The 22,171-nt window shown below is 34.4% G+C and overlaps 1 protein-coding gene across 3 annotated transcripts in view; it reads left to right on the top strand.

The window, feature by feature from the left end:
• The window catches only part of LOC139958820 (uncharacterized), a 43,965-nt gene extending 27,562 nt beyond the window's left edge, over nt 1-16,403 (top strand). For 2 of the 3 annotated variants that reach the window (XM_071956182.1, XM_071956184.1), the window contains exons 2-4: nt 7,344-7,632; nt 11,377-11,488; nt 15,259-16,403. In XM_071956182.1, the coding sequence (XP_071812283.1) occupies nt 7,346-7,632; nt 11,377-11,488; nt 15,259-15,795 (936 nt within the window). In that variant the 5' untranslated portion in view covers nt 7,344-7,345 and the 3' untranslated portion in view covers nt 15,796-16,403. Of the gene's footprint in view, nt 1-887; nt 1,001-7,343; nt 7,633-11,376; nt 11,489-15,258 lie in introns of those variants that run through there. The other variant, XM_071956185.1, reaches the window with a different exon arrangement.
• Nucleotides 16,404-22,171: the final 5,768 nt, after the last annotated feature.

The raw sequence follows: 22,171 nt of genomic DNA, 5'->3' as shown, positions 1-22,171 counted from the left end.
AGCAAAAAAATCTTAGAAATGTGACATTGAAATCTTTCAATCCGATCATTTCTCCCAGATAGTTTTGGTCTGATATGTCCCTTCGTGGTAAACATAATCTTCTCCGGAAATTTTGCAACCCAAAGTCCCTGAGTATATAATGTTGGGTAACATTCTGAGAGTTAATGGTTTCATGACAATCATGCAGTGCGTATGTATATTAATCCTATAAAGTAAGAGAGTTTGTGACAGTTTTACTGTATTCCTTTTCCTTCTAGTGTTTACACGTCTTTGCTAGACTTGACAGCATTTCCTGGAGCAAACGTCAGTAATTTCCTCCCACTTAACATATAACCTTGACGAAAATTGAACTGCAGTGTATCTCTTGAGCAAACCTGATTTCCTTCCCAAGTCATTTCTTGTAAATAAAATCTCAAGTCTTGTGTCTCATTAACGACATTTTTCTTTCATTCAACAAAATCTATTGTTTGAGTTCCTCCATCTATCAAATGTAAATTAACAAAAATAAAAAAAATTCGCATAAAAAACTAAAAAAAAACTAAATTATGTCATTATTGATTTTGTTTTACTTTGACGTGAATTTAGCTGTATTCCGTTTTTTTTTTAACCTTTTATTAATATTCAAAAATGAGAGGACATTATATCAATGCAATTTGTATCTATAGCAACAAAATGCTTTGATATAGTTTGCTCTTTGGCCGTAATATGTTCAACGTATATAAAGACACACACACACACACATATATATATATATATATATATATATATATATATATATATATATATATATATATATATATATATATATATATGCTTGTATTGCATGAAAGTAAAAGCTATATCGAACGCATCCCATTTGTCTCAGTCATGTCAAGGTAGCTGCATGGAGTTACTGAAACCATAAGGGTTAAGCGAGAAAAAAAAAAGCAATAGCGTTTTGTTATATGTCTGTTAGTATTAGTCACCGTGAGCGTTTCACACAATTCCAGCATCGTCTTATGTAAGTACTAAACCTCAAAACTATTTGTAGGCCTGTTTGCTTTTAAACTGAAAGTATACTTGTTAACTAAGAGCGTTGCATTTCAAAAGTAATACATATTCTTATTCCACTTTTCATTCAAATATAGTTTGAAGGTTTTCGTAAGTATACACTGTGAAGTATATATATATATATATATATATATATATATATATATATATATATATATATATATATATATATATATATATATATATATATATATATATATATATATATATATATATATATAAAACAAAGATTCAGTTTTTCACATCCTGTTGTAAAAGTGCTCAATACATAGAAGTATATACATAATACAGTGTACCCAGGGTTCCATTACAGCTCCCTGGTATACGGTAACGGTATACGGTAACTAACAGCATGTTGTTACTCGAGTAACTATCTGTATCAGTAGACTATTTGTATAGCAGCATGTATGTCACAAGCTATAACCGTGTATGTTTAGTAACTATCATAACATATATAGTTAGCAGACTGTAATAATATGCTATGTGTAGTGTTTCTATATATAGTTTAATGGCGGACACGTTTTCTTGTTGTGTCCTAATATACATAACCCAGTCCCTTTAAAGGGGAGATTTTAAGGAAAAGAGGTCATTTTAACGGAAGATAGAAACCTGCTGTGAATCAGTGGGTATTATTTGGTGATTTTATTTGTAAATGCTCACATATGTCCAAAGTAAACTGTCGATCGGAAGTCCGGGAGAGCTTAAAATAACATATAAATTGAGTTCAATGTGTAACATATACAATTAAGACGGTAAGGGTTATATACTGTACGCTATGTGCCATTATATCTGCATACAGTCAATCGAAACTGAAAATACTGAATTTTGCGAGTCCGGCCAATTTCGATAAATTAAAAATGAAAAAAATTCGTAGCCAGTCAATTATCAATTATCAATTGACATTAGATGAACAGGCTAGTTAATATGCACACACAGCTCCTTTACCACAGCTCAGCGGTATTGCTTTATACGATAATTAGATCGCCTTTTTGTTTATGCTACAGCTTTAAATTTATGGGCGGATCGAAACTACACTTAAACTGACCTATATTATAGTCATCTTCTGGGCCGAGTCAATTCATCAGCGCGTAAAAATTCTCAACACAAATCATTTCCCTATTTCTTCTTGCTTTTTCTTATTCTCTGATTCAAGCGAAGAAGAAAAATTTAATCACAAATAATTCCCAGGAGAAATAATTTCGTTTCTTTAGGCCATTTGCCCCTTTTGCTTTTTCCGTCATCTTGTCTCTCTCTATTTTTATACGTGTTGCTTGATATAATGAATGAAGGGGAAAATTTCAAATGATTTCATGGTAAATCAAGGTACCAAAAAAGAACAGCTTAGTATATATATGGCATAGAAAAGGAGACTGCTTGATATATCCAATTTTTTTTTTTTTTTTTTGGGGGGGGGGGGGTTGGTTTCGAAATGATAATAGTTATAGTAAATTTCACAATGGTTTAACTAATAACTATATGAGTTATCTCTTTTGCTTTCGATAATGTTAATTCCATTTTTAATTGTTGTCCTCTTCGTGGAATCACGGATATTAGTATAACGTATAACATAAAATAGACAACCTTATACACATCTCGTATATATGAATTTTATAATGACAGCACTGTGAACCTCATTTTTGAATATTTACACGGGCTATTAAATGAAGAGGGGAAATATTCCCAGGATGCATTGGTGTAGCCTCATAAATATTGTGAGTTTATAACATAACCAGTCCTAACATATATACCTCTTATGTCATGCATAAAACAAAACGCTATAACACGTATCGAGAGAGACTCGAACTACATTACCTGTCCACCTTCGCACCCTTCCTGGCTCACTCACTCACGCACCCCACCACCCCCCCCCCCCCCCCATCTCACCCATCCTACTCCTACACAACTCCATACCACTCAAACCAGAGGACACCGTGAATTAATACGTCACGGTACTGTTATTGTTCCCGCGGATGGATATTTGTTATACCAGTTTATATGCAGCCCTTACACTATAGTCTGTAGGACGGGAGAGAGAGAGAGTGAGCGGGTGGGGAAGGGGGTACTCGACACTCTATTCACCCCAGAAAACCATCTCACCCTTCCATTCTCTCTCACCAACCGCATGACCTCACCAAACCTCTTCCAGCCTACCCCACCCAATCCAGAAGAAGTCTTTAATGAATACGTCACGGCAGGCTTATTGTTATTGTTACTGATTGGTTCTTTTACAGCTTATAAATATGCAGCTTTTTTTGTTGTTGTCATTTTCATGTTGTCACAAATAACATTTCTAGTGCGGATAGGGAGAGACTTTATTTACACACTGAATATTTTACCCTCTGATTCGCCCTACAGTTGTCGTCTTCCCCTAACATTTTCTGTCTCCGAGCTATATATGGTTTCCATCCAGACTTATATAATATATTACCAAAGTTTCTGATGGACGTGACTCACCGAGTTTTAGAAACGAGATACTGTGAAACAAGAGTAAAAATTCAATTATGCATTTTTTAATGTATTGAGCGACTGTTTCTCTCTCTCTCTCTCTCTCACTGTTCTTATACGCCTTGCTGAAGGCCGTGAATGCTTCATTTTGCATATAGGCCGATGATGGGTAGCTATATAGTTCTACATAAAGTTGTATATAGCTTCTATAGAGAATTACACAATACAAACTGCCTGACACTTATATATTTATATTTATATATATATATATATATATATATATATATATATATATATATATATATATATATATATATATATATATATATATATATATATATATATATATATATATATATCATATATCATATATCATATATCATTTATAAGGCAGTATGTATTGTGTAATTCACCTTGATAGAAGAGTAACGCACACTCAAGCCTCAACGTCATTACTTCAAGGTATATAAGGATGACACATAACTGACACATTCACATTGAATAATGAGATGATGTAGAGAGACTAGATGATTCAGTTGCTGCCATTCATGTGTAGGCCTAATCAGGAGAAACAAGCCGGCGTTTTATCGACAATGAAAGAAATACGTTATATGTTTCGAGGTTTACATATAATGAGTCAAGTAAATACGTACTGACTCTTTTGGAACGCCAAAAGAGTCAACTTTTTTACGATGATGATGCAAAACCATACGATGATGATGTACTCACGTGGCTATATAGGCGTTTTAGCCAACTCCGCGCATCTTTGACTCTAGTCCTACAATAGAGACTTTTTTTTCAAAGAAATGGATAAATAACTTATTAACTGCCCAAGAAGAATTTTACTTCCTTTCCTTATGACGTGTCCTATTATATATACCTATAGTACACGGAAGCATGAGATACTGTTTTGTGTTTTGTACCGTTTTGTGTATAGAGAACTTATCAAACATTAAACAGTTTCAAGTATACATCTTTCCGCAATAAATAATTAATGGGTTTCAAAGGCCTTTACTTGCTATAATGGAAATCCTTCCCACTTCCTCCCACATCGATAGGTTGGCTTGCTATAATCTCGTATAAACAGAGAAATGACTCGGTCTTATATTTGCGTGATTTTCTGGTTAACCGTTGCTCCCTCGCCTTACCTACCCCCCCTCCCATCCCTACCTCCAACCCTCCTAAAGTCACGACCGTCGCCCCTTTCCCGTATATCCTCATTTCCTTTCTTTTCTTTTTCTTTTCCTTCCCTCCAGATTCCAATACTGTACTTTTCGCCCCCCCCCCCCAATTCCCCCTTTACACACCCAGCCTCATATCTTAGTATCTTAGCATCTGTTACAATATTCTTGTCAGTTTGGTTCATGAAATCAAACAGTCGAAGTATCAATCTTAACCAGACTTGAAGTGAGTCCCAACTTCTGCTATAATAGTACTCTCGCAGCATAGTTACCTGTACTCGTGTCGGTACACAGCTTTGTGGGTTTGTATACTCATTCTCGGGGCATTTTGAACAGTATTGTACATATACTAGTGCAAAATTTCCTACTCTGGTTCTCGCGCTAAGAGCCTTGTACTCGTGCTCATACCAAGTGAAATTCTTCCTTATATACTTCCATAACAGCTCCCTGCTACAAGTCTGTTCTCAACTTTAGATTGCCTCTTTAAATGAAATCAAACCCCCCACCCCTTCGCCCTCTCCCACCTCCGCCTCAATAATTATCGTAGGTGTCGGGTTTTTAATGCGAGTATTTTTAATGAAATCATGGGCCAATACATACCCTAACCTTTTTGCAATGTTTATCCTCGTCACCTCGTACATGAATATACAAGTAATTTAAGTAATCTTCATCTCTATAAAACAATTACCCTTCTGGGTTGAAGTACGGCTGATTAATTCAGCCGAGGATTCATTGCTTCATTAATGAAATCCCACAACCGTTGTCTAGATTAATGATCACTCAGTGGTTGTAATTATTACAGCTGCAGAACAAGAAAGGTGGAGAGAGGGAGAGATGGAGAGAGAGAGAAAGAGAGGTGGGTGGAGAGGGAAGAAACAAGAAAGAAGGAGAAAGAGATAAGCCAGAAAGAAGTGTACACTTAACCTTTACTCTACCGTGTATACTTTGGAAGTCTTTAAAGATAATATATCTTATAGGCTCTGCAAATTCATTGCACTCGACTTGAAAGCAATTTGCGTTTGATCGATAAAGTGTGCCAATAATTTGCCGTTTTATCTGTTGCTCTAAATCAATGGTTCTTAATAGGCGCCCCCTAGCCTTTGTTAAGGCGAATCGGCCATTTTTTCTTTGCCAATGCGCTGGGTCGATCCTTATACTTTATTCATCACGCTATGAGCGATTCGTTCCTGTGATTGCGCCGGCAACAATCTGTGAAGCGTATGTAGTAAGGGGAGGAAAATATAACAGCCGTAACATTTTCCTATTTCTATGTAGGGAGACTCATTCGCGTAATTTATCATAATCACACGTAAATCGAAATTGAAAAGTTGTCCACATCTATTTTGGAATTATTTCTTAACTTTTGTTAATGAAATCCAACCAATCACTGAAACTGAATCAATGTATGCTGTATTGCTATTCACTCTCACAACACATATCCACACGTTCAACGTATAGATAGCCGATGAGGCGTGTAAATGCGCAGTTACCGCATGTGAGCACTAGTTTATTTGTTCCTAATTTAACGGACACAATTAGTGAAATTTTATGACTATTCCCGGCCCCTTTCTTTACGTCATGGTCAATTCAAATCTTGAACATCTTTGCAATCTCTTACGGCGCTTTAAATGCATTTATACACTTCAGAGAAGTATACGTTTAATTACGAGGCTAGGCTGCCATACCCAGAATTGGCTTTTTACGTGCAAGTTGTCGTTTAAAGTCTGTTGTTGTTCTGAAATGTGATAACAAGTTTCAAGTTGTGTAGATCTGTATTGATATTTATTTACTTCGCTCCTCGCTTACATGTCTTCTCACAACCTCAGTACTCTCTTTCTCTCTACCTTGCCTAACCTTTTGGGATGACAACACTTTGGTAAATTTAGGCATTGAAGTATGAGGGTTGCATACATACTAGGCGGTATAAGTCAGAATTTCGCTTGACAATTGCGCTATGTAAAGTACTTCTTTTAATTGTTTCGGTGTTTTATTGTCAATGAGTTGCTACGAAAATGACGCAGGCTGTTGAAGTGTCGACATTCACTTCTTTATCACGTCATCCACAAAGAAAAAGAAGGGAAAAAAGGGACTTAGTGGAAAATCCTTTCTATATTTTCCATGGAGCGGTAATTGTTACTGAGTGATAGTGATGTAACGTATATGCTGTAAATAGTTATGTGAAAGATGATGTGTTGCTTCATACACTGTGAAATATATATTAACAGGTCAACAGTATGCACATTTGACAAAGTTTTCACATATATTTATATATATACATATATCTATATATATATATATATAAATGTGTGTGTATATCATTTATATATATATATATATAAATATATATATATATATATATATTGAATTGAAATTGTATAGTGTGTTGAAAAATCCAGAACAGTAAAAAAACTTCCAGCCTATATATATATATATTTATATATATATATATATATATATATATATATATATATATATATATATATATATATATAATTATATATGTGTGTATGTGTGTATGTATATAAATATATATGCATACATACATATATACATACACATATACATATACATATACATACATATACGCATACAAACAAATAAACATAGAAAAGTGCAATGTGAGTGTCAAAGTTAATTGTTTTGTTTGCGTCGTTCTCTTTTTTGCAGAGATGTTTTCTCGTAGGATGAATGGATCGAACCAAGGACAAATTCCTCGAATTTTCCTCTGGTGTTCCCCAAGATCTTACTCGACTGCCCTGGAGAAATGCATGAGTTTCGTAGATGGGGTCCAAGTGTGGCACGAACCTTACATGGTTTGCAGGCAACTTGAGTTGCTGTCGAACCCGATGCTAATGCCGCCACACTTATTCCAGAAATTTGAAGAGGCTCAAAACGAAGTGGATGCAGGCAAGCATGAATTTCACGGAGCCAAGCTAGAACCCATCGATTGTTTCAGGTACTCGACGATTACTTGCTTTGCTTATTCAGACCTTATATGATTTAGTTGGCATGTGTTAGCATGAGAAGGTATGTAGGTTATACTCAATAAAATTCTGTATAAAAATATAAAAAAAATAAAAAAAATTGAACGTTAAAGTGATATAGTTAATTGATTCAGATACTGAAAAACAGAAAACTGACTGGGAAAGGAAAAAGGAAAAAAGATTATAAGGCTCTGGTCACATGTAGTAATTTGCGTGATTCAGCTATTCAGGTAGCGGAACAATAAACCTTAAAGATCTGCTTTATTGCAATGGCTCCAATTATAGCACGCACGCTATAGCTAGAAAAGTTTCTTGAGATTACGTAATCGACCTGCCACGGTCGTAAATCGACCTCAGGCGCAACAATTAGCCTACATAGCTTCTTCACCATTAGAAATATGTTCATGTCTACAGTGTAGTTAATCATACAGTGTTCACACAAAGACCCTCAGACAAGAAAAAATATGTGGCAGGCGTTGCAGACTAATTTATAAAAAGAGGTCATTTTACGACCAAGGCAGGTCGATTACGTAAACTCAAGAAACATTTCCATGATAGCGTGCTATAGTTGGAGTCTATACAGCAGACCTTTAATGGCGTCATAGGAACACGATATCGATGCTTCTTTTAAGTTATTTAACAAAAAAAAATTATTTTATCGGAAATGCAATTGTACGGTATAGAGTCAACGAGATGCGCAGCGTGTTACCGTATATAACAACACTGTTCAGCGGTAAAGAGTCCCGAGTGATGTTTGGCACTGGATATAGTCAATCAACTCCTGAATTCTAGCCGAGCTTATCACATAAACATTGCTCATTTGAAAACATCTCTCTTTTAGGTCCTTTCGTCTTGAGGACATGTTTTACTTTTCTTTATAATTATTTTCTTTTCTCAATATAAAATTTAATTTCTCGTGTTTGTTTTTGTAAGGGACCAGACTTGAAAAGTGACCTTACTTCTGGTCCCGCTGCCTCTTGCTATATAACTATGTGTTAACAAATGTAATATCATTGGGATTTAATGGCAGAACTAAACAAAACGAAATTTATGTATATAGACGAAGTCCTCAAGAGTCAGTATTATGAGATGTGAACAGACTCAGGCTGAGGTGTTATCACATTAACTCTCTCCCCCCTCTCCCCCTCCCCCTCCGTTCTTCTCTCTCCATCTCTCCATTCTGGGACTTCATTCATATAGCGTCTTTAGTTTACATTCTCCAAACTTGACTGTATAGCTCGTTTCACATGTAAATCTTGGCAGATTTTCCATACATCACAAGCCAGAAACAGGGAAGCGAAATCAGGACAACACGTTTTGTTAACCAGAGCATAATGAATGTAATTGAGTTCGCCAGTTTCCTGCTTCGTTGATTTGATACAAAGATGGTCAACAGACTACGCATGCGTCATCACATAGTCGAACATTGTGCGTAATGTGTTCATAATTAATGATCAATGAATGCTTCTAGTAAGAAAAAAAATATTAAGTACCGTATAGAAAGGGAGACACATAAGTGGGCCTGTCGTGGTTGGTGACATCACTCTCGCTGTATCATGTACCATATTGCAACCAGTTGGGACAATTTCCTAATGATAATACCTCTCTTAACTGCACTCCAATATCAAGCACTCAAAGCACTTGTATTGACAGTACAAACAGTTTCTAACCTTGATCTGATAGAAACATGATATTCATACTGCTCGTATACTGACACTACGAGTGCTCTGAAAGCGAGACATGACACTACAATATAGAAAAAAAAATGTCCAACTGGGTGCAAATTGCTCTTATATAGTACTGTGATCACGTGGTATATAAAATTCTATAGTTAACAAAGGAGAACGTTGTTCATATATTAATAGACAGCTGTGCATGGTCACATACGCGCTCGTTGTATATTGTCCTCACTTTACGGTAGTAAACTGTTGAATATGCAGTACTGCAGCATTAACATAGGCCTAATAATGTGGCATATTTATATCGTGATAACAGGAGCTTCACGTTCATTCGTCTTCAACCAAACTGTACAAACTCGACGTCATATATGTGTATGATAGGAACGTATATATATATATATATATATATATATATATATATATATATATATATATATATATAAATGAAAATCGTAATGAAAATCGTAACGTATATATATATATATATATATATATATATATATATATATATATATATATATATATATAATGAAAATCGTAATGAGTTGGAAAATCAAGAACAGTGAAAAAACTTTCAGCCTCCACCGGGATTCGAACCACGGGCCTCCCGCTTATATATATATATATATATATGTATATATATATATATATATATATATATATATATATATATATATATATATATATTAATATATATATATATTAAATGGACCTACAATTAATTATTATCACGATTTCCTTTCATGACGTCATATCAATGAAGCCGCTAGCAGTAATTAAAGTATAACTGGACATGTCCTTTACCTTTCTGCTTGAAAGATGTTTCTATATTAATTGCAGTAACGAGCTTATAATACCTTTGATGTTTACACGTCCATAGGAGATAAAAGAACTAATTGAATAACCCACCTTTGTATTACGCCTTCCTTTATAGAGATAGTCGTTAGTGTGCTGGTTAACATATTAGATGAAAAACTGCGTCTTTATAAAACCTTGAAAAGTTCTCCTCTTTTATCCTTATAAGAGGGAAGCCATCCTATTAGAGAAATCTACGATCATGTTTGTAGTAAGCCTATCTGTACACAGTACACTGTGTAGATCGCTCACCAACCATAAACGGAGGACATGTGTAGAATTTATTCCATTCCTTAAAAAGTATCCATTTACCATTTTAAACCGTCTCCGTTAGTAAGATTTGGCCCATTTTGCCACCTTATCCTTTGTATAGCACACAAAATAAGTTGCCAAATTCAAAAAGCTAAGATAACCTCCTTGCATGGTAGTTTTGATCAATATAATGGACGGTAATTATCGATTATCGCAGATTATGCGCGATTCTAAAAATTTCATCTCCCACTGCAGACAATATTTTTAATTTAACTGTAACCACTACCACAAACAGGCAATCGGAAAGTCATATGTGCTTACTTTCTTGATTAATTGAAATAAAAGTCGACTTGAGTCACATTTTAGTGATCGAAAATATAACTAAAAATAACCTACATCAACGTAAACGTCTGGGATTTTTAATAGATTTCAACCAATTCAGTAATGAATCGCTGACGGTTGCAGAAAATATTTACAGTGTTGTTGTAATGCTGTTCTTTCCGTGTTAATGTTTAGTTTGAGCAATCGCCGATATGTAAAGTCAAACATTGATGCTTTATTCTGCCAAAATGAATCAGAATCTAACGGTTAACAATATTATTCCAGGAGAAAGTATCACGTGATATATCTTCCGAATATACAGTATCATCTACTATAAATTTGAAAAAATAAACATTGAATTATTTTGACAATTTTCTTCTCATACCTTTTTAACTTTTCATAAACAGAACTCTAAAATTAAACAGAAACCAATAATTTAAGATTCAATCTGTGAAAAAGCTACCGCGTCAAAAAAGTGCTTTAAACGCCCCACCCCCATGCCGTGCTATACTCTCGGTGACCTAAATTGACTCCCTTTATTCGTAATGTTGCATTATACTTTCTACTTGGATTTTTCATTTTTTTTTCTGTTTTTCTCTCTTCTTTCAGTCAATCATGGGTACGAGGAAGACTTGAAGCTGGGGAAAGAGATAAGAAATTTATCTTCGTCAAAGACATGGCTGCTGGTATCATAGATAATTTGGAAAAGCTTCCCAAAGGGGTAAGAAACATTGGCAAATAGAAATTTGTTTGTTGCTTGTAATTAAAGGAGCTTGATGCGTTTTGATACAAAGCACCAAAATATAGAAGCCGTTGACGCACACGCACGCACACATGTCCCCACACACACATAGTTAACAGTATTCTGAAAGTGATATAATTAATATAATATATATATATATATATATATATATATATATATATATATATATATATATATATATATATATATATATATATATACATATACACATATATATACACACACATACATAGACATATATGTTACTGTGTAACACAGTATCACGTTTACCTCTATAAAAACCATACCCGTGCGATTGTTTACTGCTCCTCAATGATTCAACACTTAATGAACTGTTAAAACACACCTGTTTCATTAATTTCAACAATGTCGAGGGAGACGATAAAACAAAAGCTGAAGAAATATTTTCAATTTACTGATTGGAAAGACGCAAATGTATGTCTATATATATATTCAGTGATTTAAACTTGTCATTTGGATTACTCACTGTATTTTTGAATATTTCAAGGAAAGCTTATTGTATGTATTGATATTCTATCTATTTCTAACTTGTTCGTGTTGATTTGTCGGTCTGGTTATCGATCATATATATATATATATATATATATATATATATATATATATATATATATATATATATATATATATATATATATATATATATATATATATATATATATATATATATATATATATATATATATATATATATATATATATATATATATATATATATATATATATATATATATATATATATATATATATATATATATATATATATATATATATATATAGTATATATATATATATATATATATATATATATATATATAGTATATATATATATATATATATATATATATATATATATATATATATATATATATACATATATATATATATATATATATATATATATATATGTATTGATATATCTTGTCCATTCCACGTTTTTATCTTATAAGATATATCCTGAAATTAACGTATAGAACATGTATACAGCGATATATCTTGTATGAAGTTTTGTTCACGCAACATTATTATCAGTTTTGTGGAAACTCTGTGACAGTAGACAGGAATCCACTTGTTGTACGGAAAATGAATGGTTTCCTTCCCTCATGATGTGTTGATTTCCTTTGCCATTTTCATATGAAATATGTTGTATATGGTCTTCGAGGGGGTCAAGGGTCATTTTCATTTGAATATGAAAGTTGTATACCGAGATCTAAAGATTTGTCATCTTGTCGTAAGACACTCGTTTTGGTAAGAAACAACCAAGAAATAAACCGTGTTTCGCTTTTGATGATACTTATCGAAGGAAGCAATCGTACAGTATATGCATCTGGCTTGCGCGTTTTGTCTCTGTGAGTGTGTATGTATGTGGATGTATGTAGTGCGTGTGTACGTGTGTGTTTAAGTATGTACGTAAAGATTTGTATGCCTGACAAAGATACCATATATAGTTGTATATGGTCTTCGAGGGGGTCAAGGGTCATTCGAGGTCAGCAAAGGTCAGAGTATGTTATCCTTGTATATTAACACGATATATCAAGGAGGGAACATTTGCTCATTGTGAAAGCTCCATACTTATTGAGAGTACAGAATGACTCCTTTTTCTTTCAGCCTTTTCTTGGCGTGTGTGTGTGGGGGGGGGGGGGTGGGGAAGGGGGTTGGGGTGGTCACTCAGTGGTGGGAGGGGGCGTATAAATCCAAGTGAACTTGCCTTCAAAGGAAATTCAGAATGCGAACAAGTGAAGACAATAAATAAGTCGACAAAGATAGAGTTTAAAAATTACCACAATTGCTGGAAAGTAAAGTTATGACTCATTTCACTTTGCTACTTTGCATTTTACTTTGCACTCTGGCAACTTACGGAATATATCAAAATTTATATGTTATCAGGTCAAGAGACTTATCATATTCATAACCACCCATACAGATTTAACTTTCAAATGTAAAAAGTAATTTATTTTGCCAATCTTTTTGAAATGCAAAAATAAGTTTAAAATATTACCACTCTGCTTTTAAGCAGATTTTCAGGAGGGATTGCTTTGAGAATATTTGCATATTCTTCGACACTATTTTTAAGTTTAATGTAGAAATAGACAGCATATCAAAGGTAAACTGGTTTATAACCCCCAAAGGCACTATGCCTTTTTAGTTTGTTTCATATACAATGCAGTATATGTGGTAATTAACGGCAATTGGCAGAATTTCAATTGGCAGAATTTTAATATTTTATATGATATAGCCCAAAGAGAACAGGAAAAAAAATGAGTGCTAGTAATATTTCTACAGCTGTCACGCCTTGCACGATATTCATCATTAAAATATGGTTAAATCTCTGGAATGCCCCTTAGTTGACGATGACGTGATTGATGCTCTTCAGTGTTGGTATTTACGTTAATGTTAATCCATTGTTTCATAAATTATAATAATTCAACCAAGATATGTTCGTTTCACTTCATATGAAAAAAAGAAAGAAAACAAATTGTAATATATTATAAACATATCATTTGAGGCCATCAAAATATTATGTTTTTCCATTAAGTGTTGTGTTAGCTTTGAGGAACTGAACTAATGGTGTGCGTCATAGACATATATATTCCAGTCACTCAATAATTGACTAATTTCAGCTGATTAAAGGGTCATATCTAAAAGAATTAAAATCAATAAAGTTGGGATAGAAATACAAGAATGATAGCATTGGTTTTTAACGGTCTACAATCTATCAAACTGAACTTTGTGCCCTAAAGTTATCCTTAAATATTACATACCGTTAATTGCCTAGATAGCCTATGTTTTGAATATTCAATCTATCAAGAATGAATATACACTTAATTCATGCAGGGAATTTCTTGTCGGTAAAATGATGGATATTTAAAAGAAGTCAGAACACAATGGAAGGCAGATAAATGTATGACGTCATGCATACAATTAGGCGTCAAGAGCCCCCACCTGCACCCCCAAATCACATTGTTAATAAGCACAATCAAGTGAGCATAGCTTTTTTCACACCTTCAGCCAAACTGGTTTATTACGCAAATAAGGCCAGCATTAATCGCTACATGACTATACGCTAGGTGTTCGCATGCATGGTTTCGCTTGAAAAGTCAATGCTCATCTCCGTGGTAGATGTGTGTCTGCTGGGGCACTAACGTATCACAAATCATAACCCTACTGTGATATTTATTTGTGTTGGAAGAAAGCATAATTTTAAAGCCAGCCGTATTCTGCCCAACTGAACGCGACCCGAATCAATTCGACCTGGTTACAGTGTTAACTCGTACAGTGGCGGGCAGTATGCGTGTAGAGTACTTACGTCCTAAAGCCTACGTCTCATCAAGATTAAACCAAGTTTGAAGGCTCGTCGGCTTTAGTCGGGAAAGCTCAACTTATATAGTGTCTTCTAATGTGCAAAAGTTCACGGCTTTATACATCTGCCAGATTAATAGGCATATATATGCGATCAATCACGGGAAATAATTGTACAATGTTATCTAAAGGAATGCCAGTCCGGTCCTGTATACAGAAAACAATCATTCAGTGTAATCGGTATGTGTTGGGGTCAGTTGTGCGACATTGGGTCTTGACGACAATCGAAAACAAGGTTACAACTGTCGAGTTGAATCGGGTCGCGTAGTGATTCGTGCAGCGTTTGACCGTCTGTTCATCATTGAATCCTATGTGATGTTTCTGGTTACTCTTTCGTTTTCTCTTTGCAGGTCCCGTGTCGACATACGTTTCTTATACGTCATCCTCATGGTTACCTAAATTCAATTCGTAACTACGTCATGAGTATCTATGGTTACCAAGGTGATCCTAAGCTGTTCGACGTCACAGAAAATAACCCAATATTACATAAGAAGAACCCACGTGACTCACTCTACCTTCTCTGGAAGACTGTTAAAGCAAACAACTTAGAAAAGGAACCATTAGTCATTGATGCAGATGAACTGATAACGTACCCCCACAAAATCCTTCCAAAATATTTTGAAGCTTTAGGAATGCCCTACGATCCGAAATATCTGAAATGGGACTCGGAAGATAAGGTTGTGAAACAGTGGAAAGGAGCTATGGAGCATGTTCTGTGGCAGAAGAGGAACGGTGTGACGAGCAAAGCCTTAGCGAGTACTGAATTCACACCGAGTAAAAGTGCAGTAACGCCACGATCCGAACTTGCACCAGATATCGATCAGTTCGTTGACTTCCTTATGGTAGGATATAAGGAAATGCATAAGAAACGTATAAAGCCGGAATAATGTGTGACAAAGTAAAGCTTTACCCATTTGGCGTTCCTTAACCCGAAATGATGACGTATGATGACGGTTACTATGGCTACGGCATGGTATTCAGCTTCATTTTGTGCGATGAACTGTTGTTGGTGATAACGATTATAATGGTTATGATGATCATCTTAGCATCTCATTGAATACAAAACTTTCCAATTTGTCAAAAAAAAACCCATCGACATCAAAAACTTCTTTACGGAATTTTTGCAGCACTTAGAAAAAGTTTATCGTTTGCGTATTATGTCAGTCAATATTTAACGATTAAAAAAACACGAATACCGTTTAGTTACGACCTTCCGTTTTAAAAAAACGCTTACCCGTAATGGTTCCTCTTTATTTTAAATTCTAATTTCAAATTTATCTTATATTTTGCTGAGCGCCGATTACAGAAATAATTCCATGTAATATTTTAGGCTAATGAACTTTGAAATGTAAGGTGTAGGCCCCGATAATACTGATAAACTGATAAGAGAAAAGAACTTGTTTTGATCCCGAGTTGGGCTTGATGTCAGACGAAACCAAGACGCCATAAAATGATGATATATGATAATAAAACGCACAAAATTAGATAAATAAAAGGAAAGGAATGGGCAGGGCAGGGCAGGGCAGGGCAGGGCAGGGCAGGGCAGGGCAGGGCAGGGCAGGGCAGGGCAGGGCAGGGCAGGGCAGGGCAGGGCAGGGCAGGGCAGGGCAGGGCAGGGCAGGGCAGGGCAGGGCAGGTCAGGGCAGGGCAGGGAGGGGAAGGGAAGGGAAGGGAAGGGAAGGGAAGGGAAGGGAAGGGAAGGGAAGGGAAGGGAAGGGAAGGGAAGGGAAGGGAAGGGAAGGGAAGGGAAGGGAAGGGAAGGGAAGGGAAGGGAAGGGAAGGGAAGGGAAGGGAAGGGAAGGGAAGGGAAGGGAAGGGGACAAAAACCAATCAGAGTACTAATCAAATACGCTATCATAAAGATGATGAAAATGAATTAAGTAACGCTGTTTATAACAAACACAAAGATGAACGTAATATAACAACAATATAAAACAAATTGTCTTGTGCATATAGTGAATTTTTCTTATTTTTTATATTAATTGTAACTACGTGTATAATTTCAGGTTATCTTCTTACTCTTTTTATTTGCTCTTAAGATATAAGGAAATTTATGTCGTCTGCGGCTGGTAATGGAAAATGTTATGTTACTTTACTCAGAACGGAAAAGTCGTGGGCTGTATTTCAGCCTATAGCTATACTTAAATCAATACTCATTGATTTCTTTAGAGCGTTAAAAGCAAAAAAAAAGCCAAAGCAAATGCATGCAGTCTATAGGTTCACTGATGCATACGATTCTTCTTGGTTTATAACATATATTATCTGTGTTTATAATGCTCGTCGTTCTATGAGAATATCAGTAACTAACACCACCGATCGTTCATTGGATCGCTAATTACTTATCAATATGTGGTCATATCTTTAGCAATAATTTCATACATTTCACAAAATTGGAGAGGAAAAGAAAAACTTATAACTACAAACTCTTGTTCATCTTTGGACATTAAAGGCATCCGTAAATATTTAATGTCAATTAAAAAAAAATGCGGAATGAATAGGGCTATTTTTTTGTGTTTAATGTATTGTTTCTACTGTATGGCTCATCACAACACTAATGCATGCCCACATTAAAATGTATGAATAACTCGAAGATATTCTATATAGGTTATCGCATAACATAATCTCCATAGACGGTTCCGTTTTTTCATCAAACTTTGAGCATTCAAAATAGCCCAAACAAACTCTATAGACATGTCACATGGGAGTAATGCTAAGTACCGCGTGCGCACGAATCCGTAGTATGAAATTTAAGCTATTTTGGAATCTGTTTACGTCGTTAACACCAATCTATCAGCTAATGTGAATATTTGTAATTCCGATCTCAATTTTACCGTTGAGAGTAAACGCCATTATAGATGTTAAAATCGGAATATTAAAACTTCAACATGCCAATCTTGTGTACGGTATTCCGGAGGGTTCTAAAATGGGGGGAAAATGTTGATTGTCACGCGCTGAAATGGCAGTGATGTATTTTAATTAAGAAGTGATGAGAGCGAAAGAGGTGGAAGGAGCGAGAGACAGAGAGAGATGAAGAGATGGCGGAAAGAAAGAAAGCGCGAGAGAAAGGAGATGAGAGAAATAGAGGTTGACGGCTGCATCTTCCTCGCGGGTCTACATATAGACGTGGGTAGATCACTATTCAGTATATATACCACTGCATACAGGCATTCTTGTATTACAGCTGTGGTCACGTGATCAATCAGAGGCCATACCTGTCACCGGTAATTACATTTTCACGCGAACAGGGCTCATGTTGTGTGTAGGGTTCTTTAATGATTCATCTCATGCCGAGGTTTTATTTTAAACATAGGTGAAAAGCATCGAAAGGTAAGGTAGACAGGAAGAGAGAATATACGGATGGAGAGACTCGCTTGAAACTCCTTTCCTGTGAGATTAAATGACGTATTGTAAGCTGTAGAATAGAACTCATTATTCAGAATTTACAACGCCAGGCTTCCAAGAGAATCGAACTGTCACAGAAGCTTTGTCTAGAACATTGGTGTTTTATATATATATATATATATATATATATATATATATATATAGATATAGATATATATATATATATATATATATATATATATATATATATATATATATATATATACATATATATATATATATATATATATATATATATATATATATATATATATATATATATATATATATATATATTGCGGCATCATTTTATTTTTTTAGTTAATTTTTATTATTTCTTTCTTTATCCTTCGATGTTAAGATCAGATAACAATTTTAGAAGTTTAGCAGCTTGACTGATCAACTGTCGTATCAAATAATGAAGTCAAGTCGAAAATTTTGCAAACTACAGTTTTGAAATTTTACTATTTGGCATCAGATTAAAGTAATGTGAAAAGTGTCGTCTCTTTCATTTATTCATAAAATTACTTGCTCATCATATGCTTTTGAGTACGATTCGTTGTAAAAATGTTTGACAAAGCGCTAAGAATTGCCAAAGATTGGTTTCCGGCCCTGCCGTGAAATTCAACTTTGCAATATTATTTTCATACAGCTTGTTCCTTTTCGTTCCCAAGTATACCATGAGTGTAAAAATGAACAACGGACTCCCTCCAAAATAATGAATTAGTCACGTCATTAAACATGCATATAAGTAAACCTTTAACGATAATGTAATGGAAGACGCATTATATATTTGGTGTTTTTCTTCAATATAACTGGAGCATTGCAAGGCTCACCTCCCCTACCCCCTGATTTTCTTTGTGGCCCTCACCCCCTCACCCCCACCCCATCACACACACTTACTTCGTGGCTATAGCCGAGCCTATATCTGTCTCAGTATTGATTCATACATGCATAACAAATGGAGGTTGATGTTGCAACAGTCAATTGAGACAATTTGCCGATGATGTTAATATTTCTCTGGTAACTGTAACACTGGTACTGACAGTATGAACCAGTCCCAAATCTTAATGATAATATAAACAGAATGTTCATACTGCTTATATTGTCGATAAAAGCGGTATAACCTGAAAGTAAGTAATGGAAAAATTGTCTTACTGGGTGCTTTCGTCTTAAAGCTAAGGGTAGTTTATATGTAAGAGATTCATTGCAGAAAAAAAAAAAAAGACTGTACTTTATACACCTGGTATACAAAGTGTGGGCCACCTCGACTCGGGAATGTATATGCCTATACTCACAAACCCTGTCATCCTCGCTTCCGTGCATATACCAGCACATGGCGAAATTGAATTCTCGTAACGCTCTATGTAAAATGTTTGTATATTTTCATCATTCACTTTGTTCGCCAATGCAAATGCTTCTCTTGCTATGGAACGCCGTAGTACACTCAAGATTTATGTCAACCACGTCTACGTGATCTAGAAAAAAAATCCCCTATAACGACATGTGATATGTTCATTGGAATTTAGTTGGAAACAGCGAAGAATTTCAATTAGTATCATGATTACGTTAATTAATATTATTGCAATAATTATCCTAAGTATGTCTGTAGTTTCAGTATGGATGGAATGGTTGTTCAATTCTCCTTGTAAATCGGTTCAATTTCATTTCTTGTACAAAGTTTTAATTAAAGAAGAACAATGCGTCAACCACGTAACCTTTATGCTGTCTTTGTTTTATTTTTTCTCTCATGATTTGATCGTGTGTTTCATTAATAACATCTATGTATGTATATTTAACAGCCTATAACCGACCAAGCCCTTTCATTCCATTCATTCCCAAGAAAAGAAGTTCTGTGCGAACATTTATACTACTTTCTACAACTATACAAAAAAAGTTATCAGTATCGTCCTCAAATATGCTAGAAAGTCAATTAATCAATAGTAGTAATATTACTCATAATTATAATATACCTATTAATAAGATTATACCTAATTTACCTGATAATAATATACCTAATAATAATAATAATATAACTCATAAATACCTAACAATAATAATAACAACAACAACAACAATAATAATAATAATAATAATAATAATAATAATACCTAATATACCTACTATACCTACTATACCTACTATACCTGATAATATTACCTAATATTAATATATATATATATATATATTTATATATATATATATATATATATACATATATACATATATATATACACATATATATAAATATATATATATATATATATAATAATAATAATATAACTCATAAATACCTAACAATAATAATAACAACAACAACAACAATAATAATAATAATAAAAATAATAATACCTAATATACCTACTATACCTGATAATATTACCTAATATTAATATATATATATAAATATATATATATATATACATATATACATACATATATATATATATACATATATACACACACACACATATATATATATAGGCCTATATATATGTACATATATATTAATATAGGCCTATATATATACATATATATTAATATATAAATATTTACACACACAAATATAGATTTATATATATATATATAATATATATAACACACACACATATATATATATATACAAATATGTCACCAAAACAGAAATAGTATTGTTCGATACAGGTGACAATCGCCTACAGTGGAATTACGACCTTTCTTACCGGATTCGACCCTCTGGACGTATATACAATCAGCGTCCATATATGGCTTAGTGTTTAGGGTGTCCGCATATAAAGCGGACTTGTCTATTTTAATACTCAATGGCTGGGAATAATGTAGGTTCAGAGCCTCTACATAGTACAGCAAAAAACAAACTTGTAGCAATATTTAGCCGTGGACAGCCGTGGACAATCATGTCTGCATGTATATTACGTATACGGGATATATTATTGAAAAGGCTATACATTTCTTGTGGTTTATCTATTAGGTATCAATCGTCCACATATACCTGACTGTTTTAGCAATAATTCTCACTTTCGAAATGATTGTAACGTCTGCTCTTCTGTAAAGCTTTACGCCAATCGAAACAGCTGATATGTTTTCTTGTGAATTGAAAGTAATTTTGTGCAAAATTTTGTATGCCGCTGTTTCAACCACTTCTAATTGCTCTTTAAAGTGACGCCCGATTCAATTATATTGCTATTAACAGTATTGAATATGAGGCTGTGAATATGATCGCAAAATAAATGTAATTTCAGCCACAGCTTGGAAAAGAATAATTGTAATGGTTATCAGTATTTATATAGACCCACCCAACAGTATATATAAAAATCACATCAAGACGAGGGTGGACTCATGGAGGGGTCATTTGTTCTTTTCCTAAATAGAGAAATTAAGTGAATAAGGCCAACTTTACTGTCACGTGAAGCCAATTCAGTTAGCGTATATACGGACGGGACTTACAGGGCTCAGGTGATTCCCAGTTTGGGGTGATATGTGGCACTAGTTTTTTAAATATTTCCTCACAAAAGACATTGTGATCTTACATCATCAAAAAAATGTTGGTATATAGTAATTTTGGGGCGGGCCAGGCGAGAGGTGATGGGGGAGAGCTGGAATGAACTACAGTCCAGAGGACCGGTCAAGGCTACAGGGCGGAACTGAGGGAATTGGTCGGCCTTTATGAAGAATAAGTTATTCTCATTTTCATAATATATACTTACGAAAAAAAGGAAGACCCAAGGGAGGAAACTGGGGGGGGGGGGTGGGTGTTGTCCCGGTCCTGCTTTGATCGTGACCTCGACTTTTTCCTTTTAAGAAACGAGTCTATCAAATCATTTTTTTTAATTACTCGTCTTTTAGTCCTTTGCACGAATGAACAATGAACAATACAGACATAAA

This window comes from Apostichopus japonicus, chromosome 18 (assembly GCF_037975245.1).
Source record: "Apostichopus japonicus isolate 1M-3 chromosome 18, ASM3797524v1, whole genome shotgun sequence".
NCBI lineage: Eukaryota > Metazoa > Echinodermata > Holothuroidea > Aspidochirotida > Stichopodidae > Apostichopus > Apostichopus japonicus.
The sequence above is the reverse complement of the archived record's forward strand: the minus strand, read 5'-3'. Positions and strand labels throughout refer to the sequence as shown.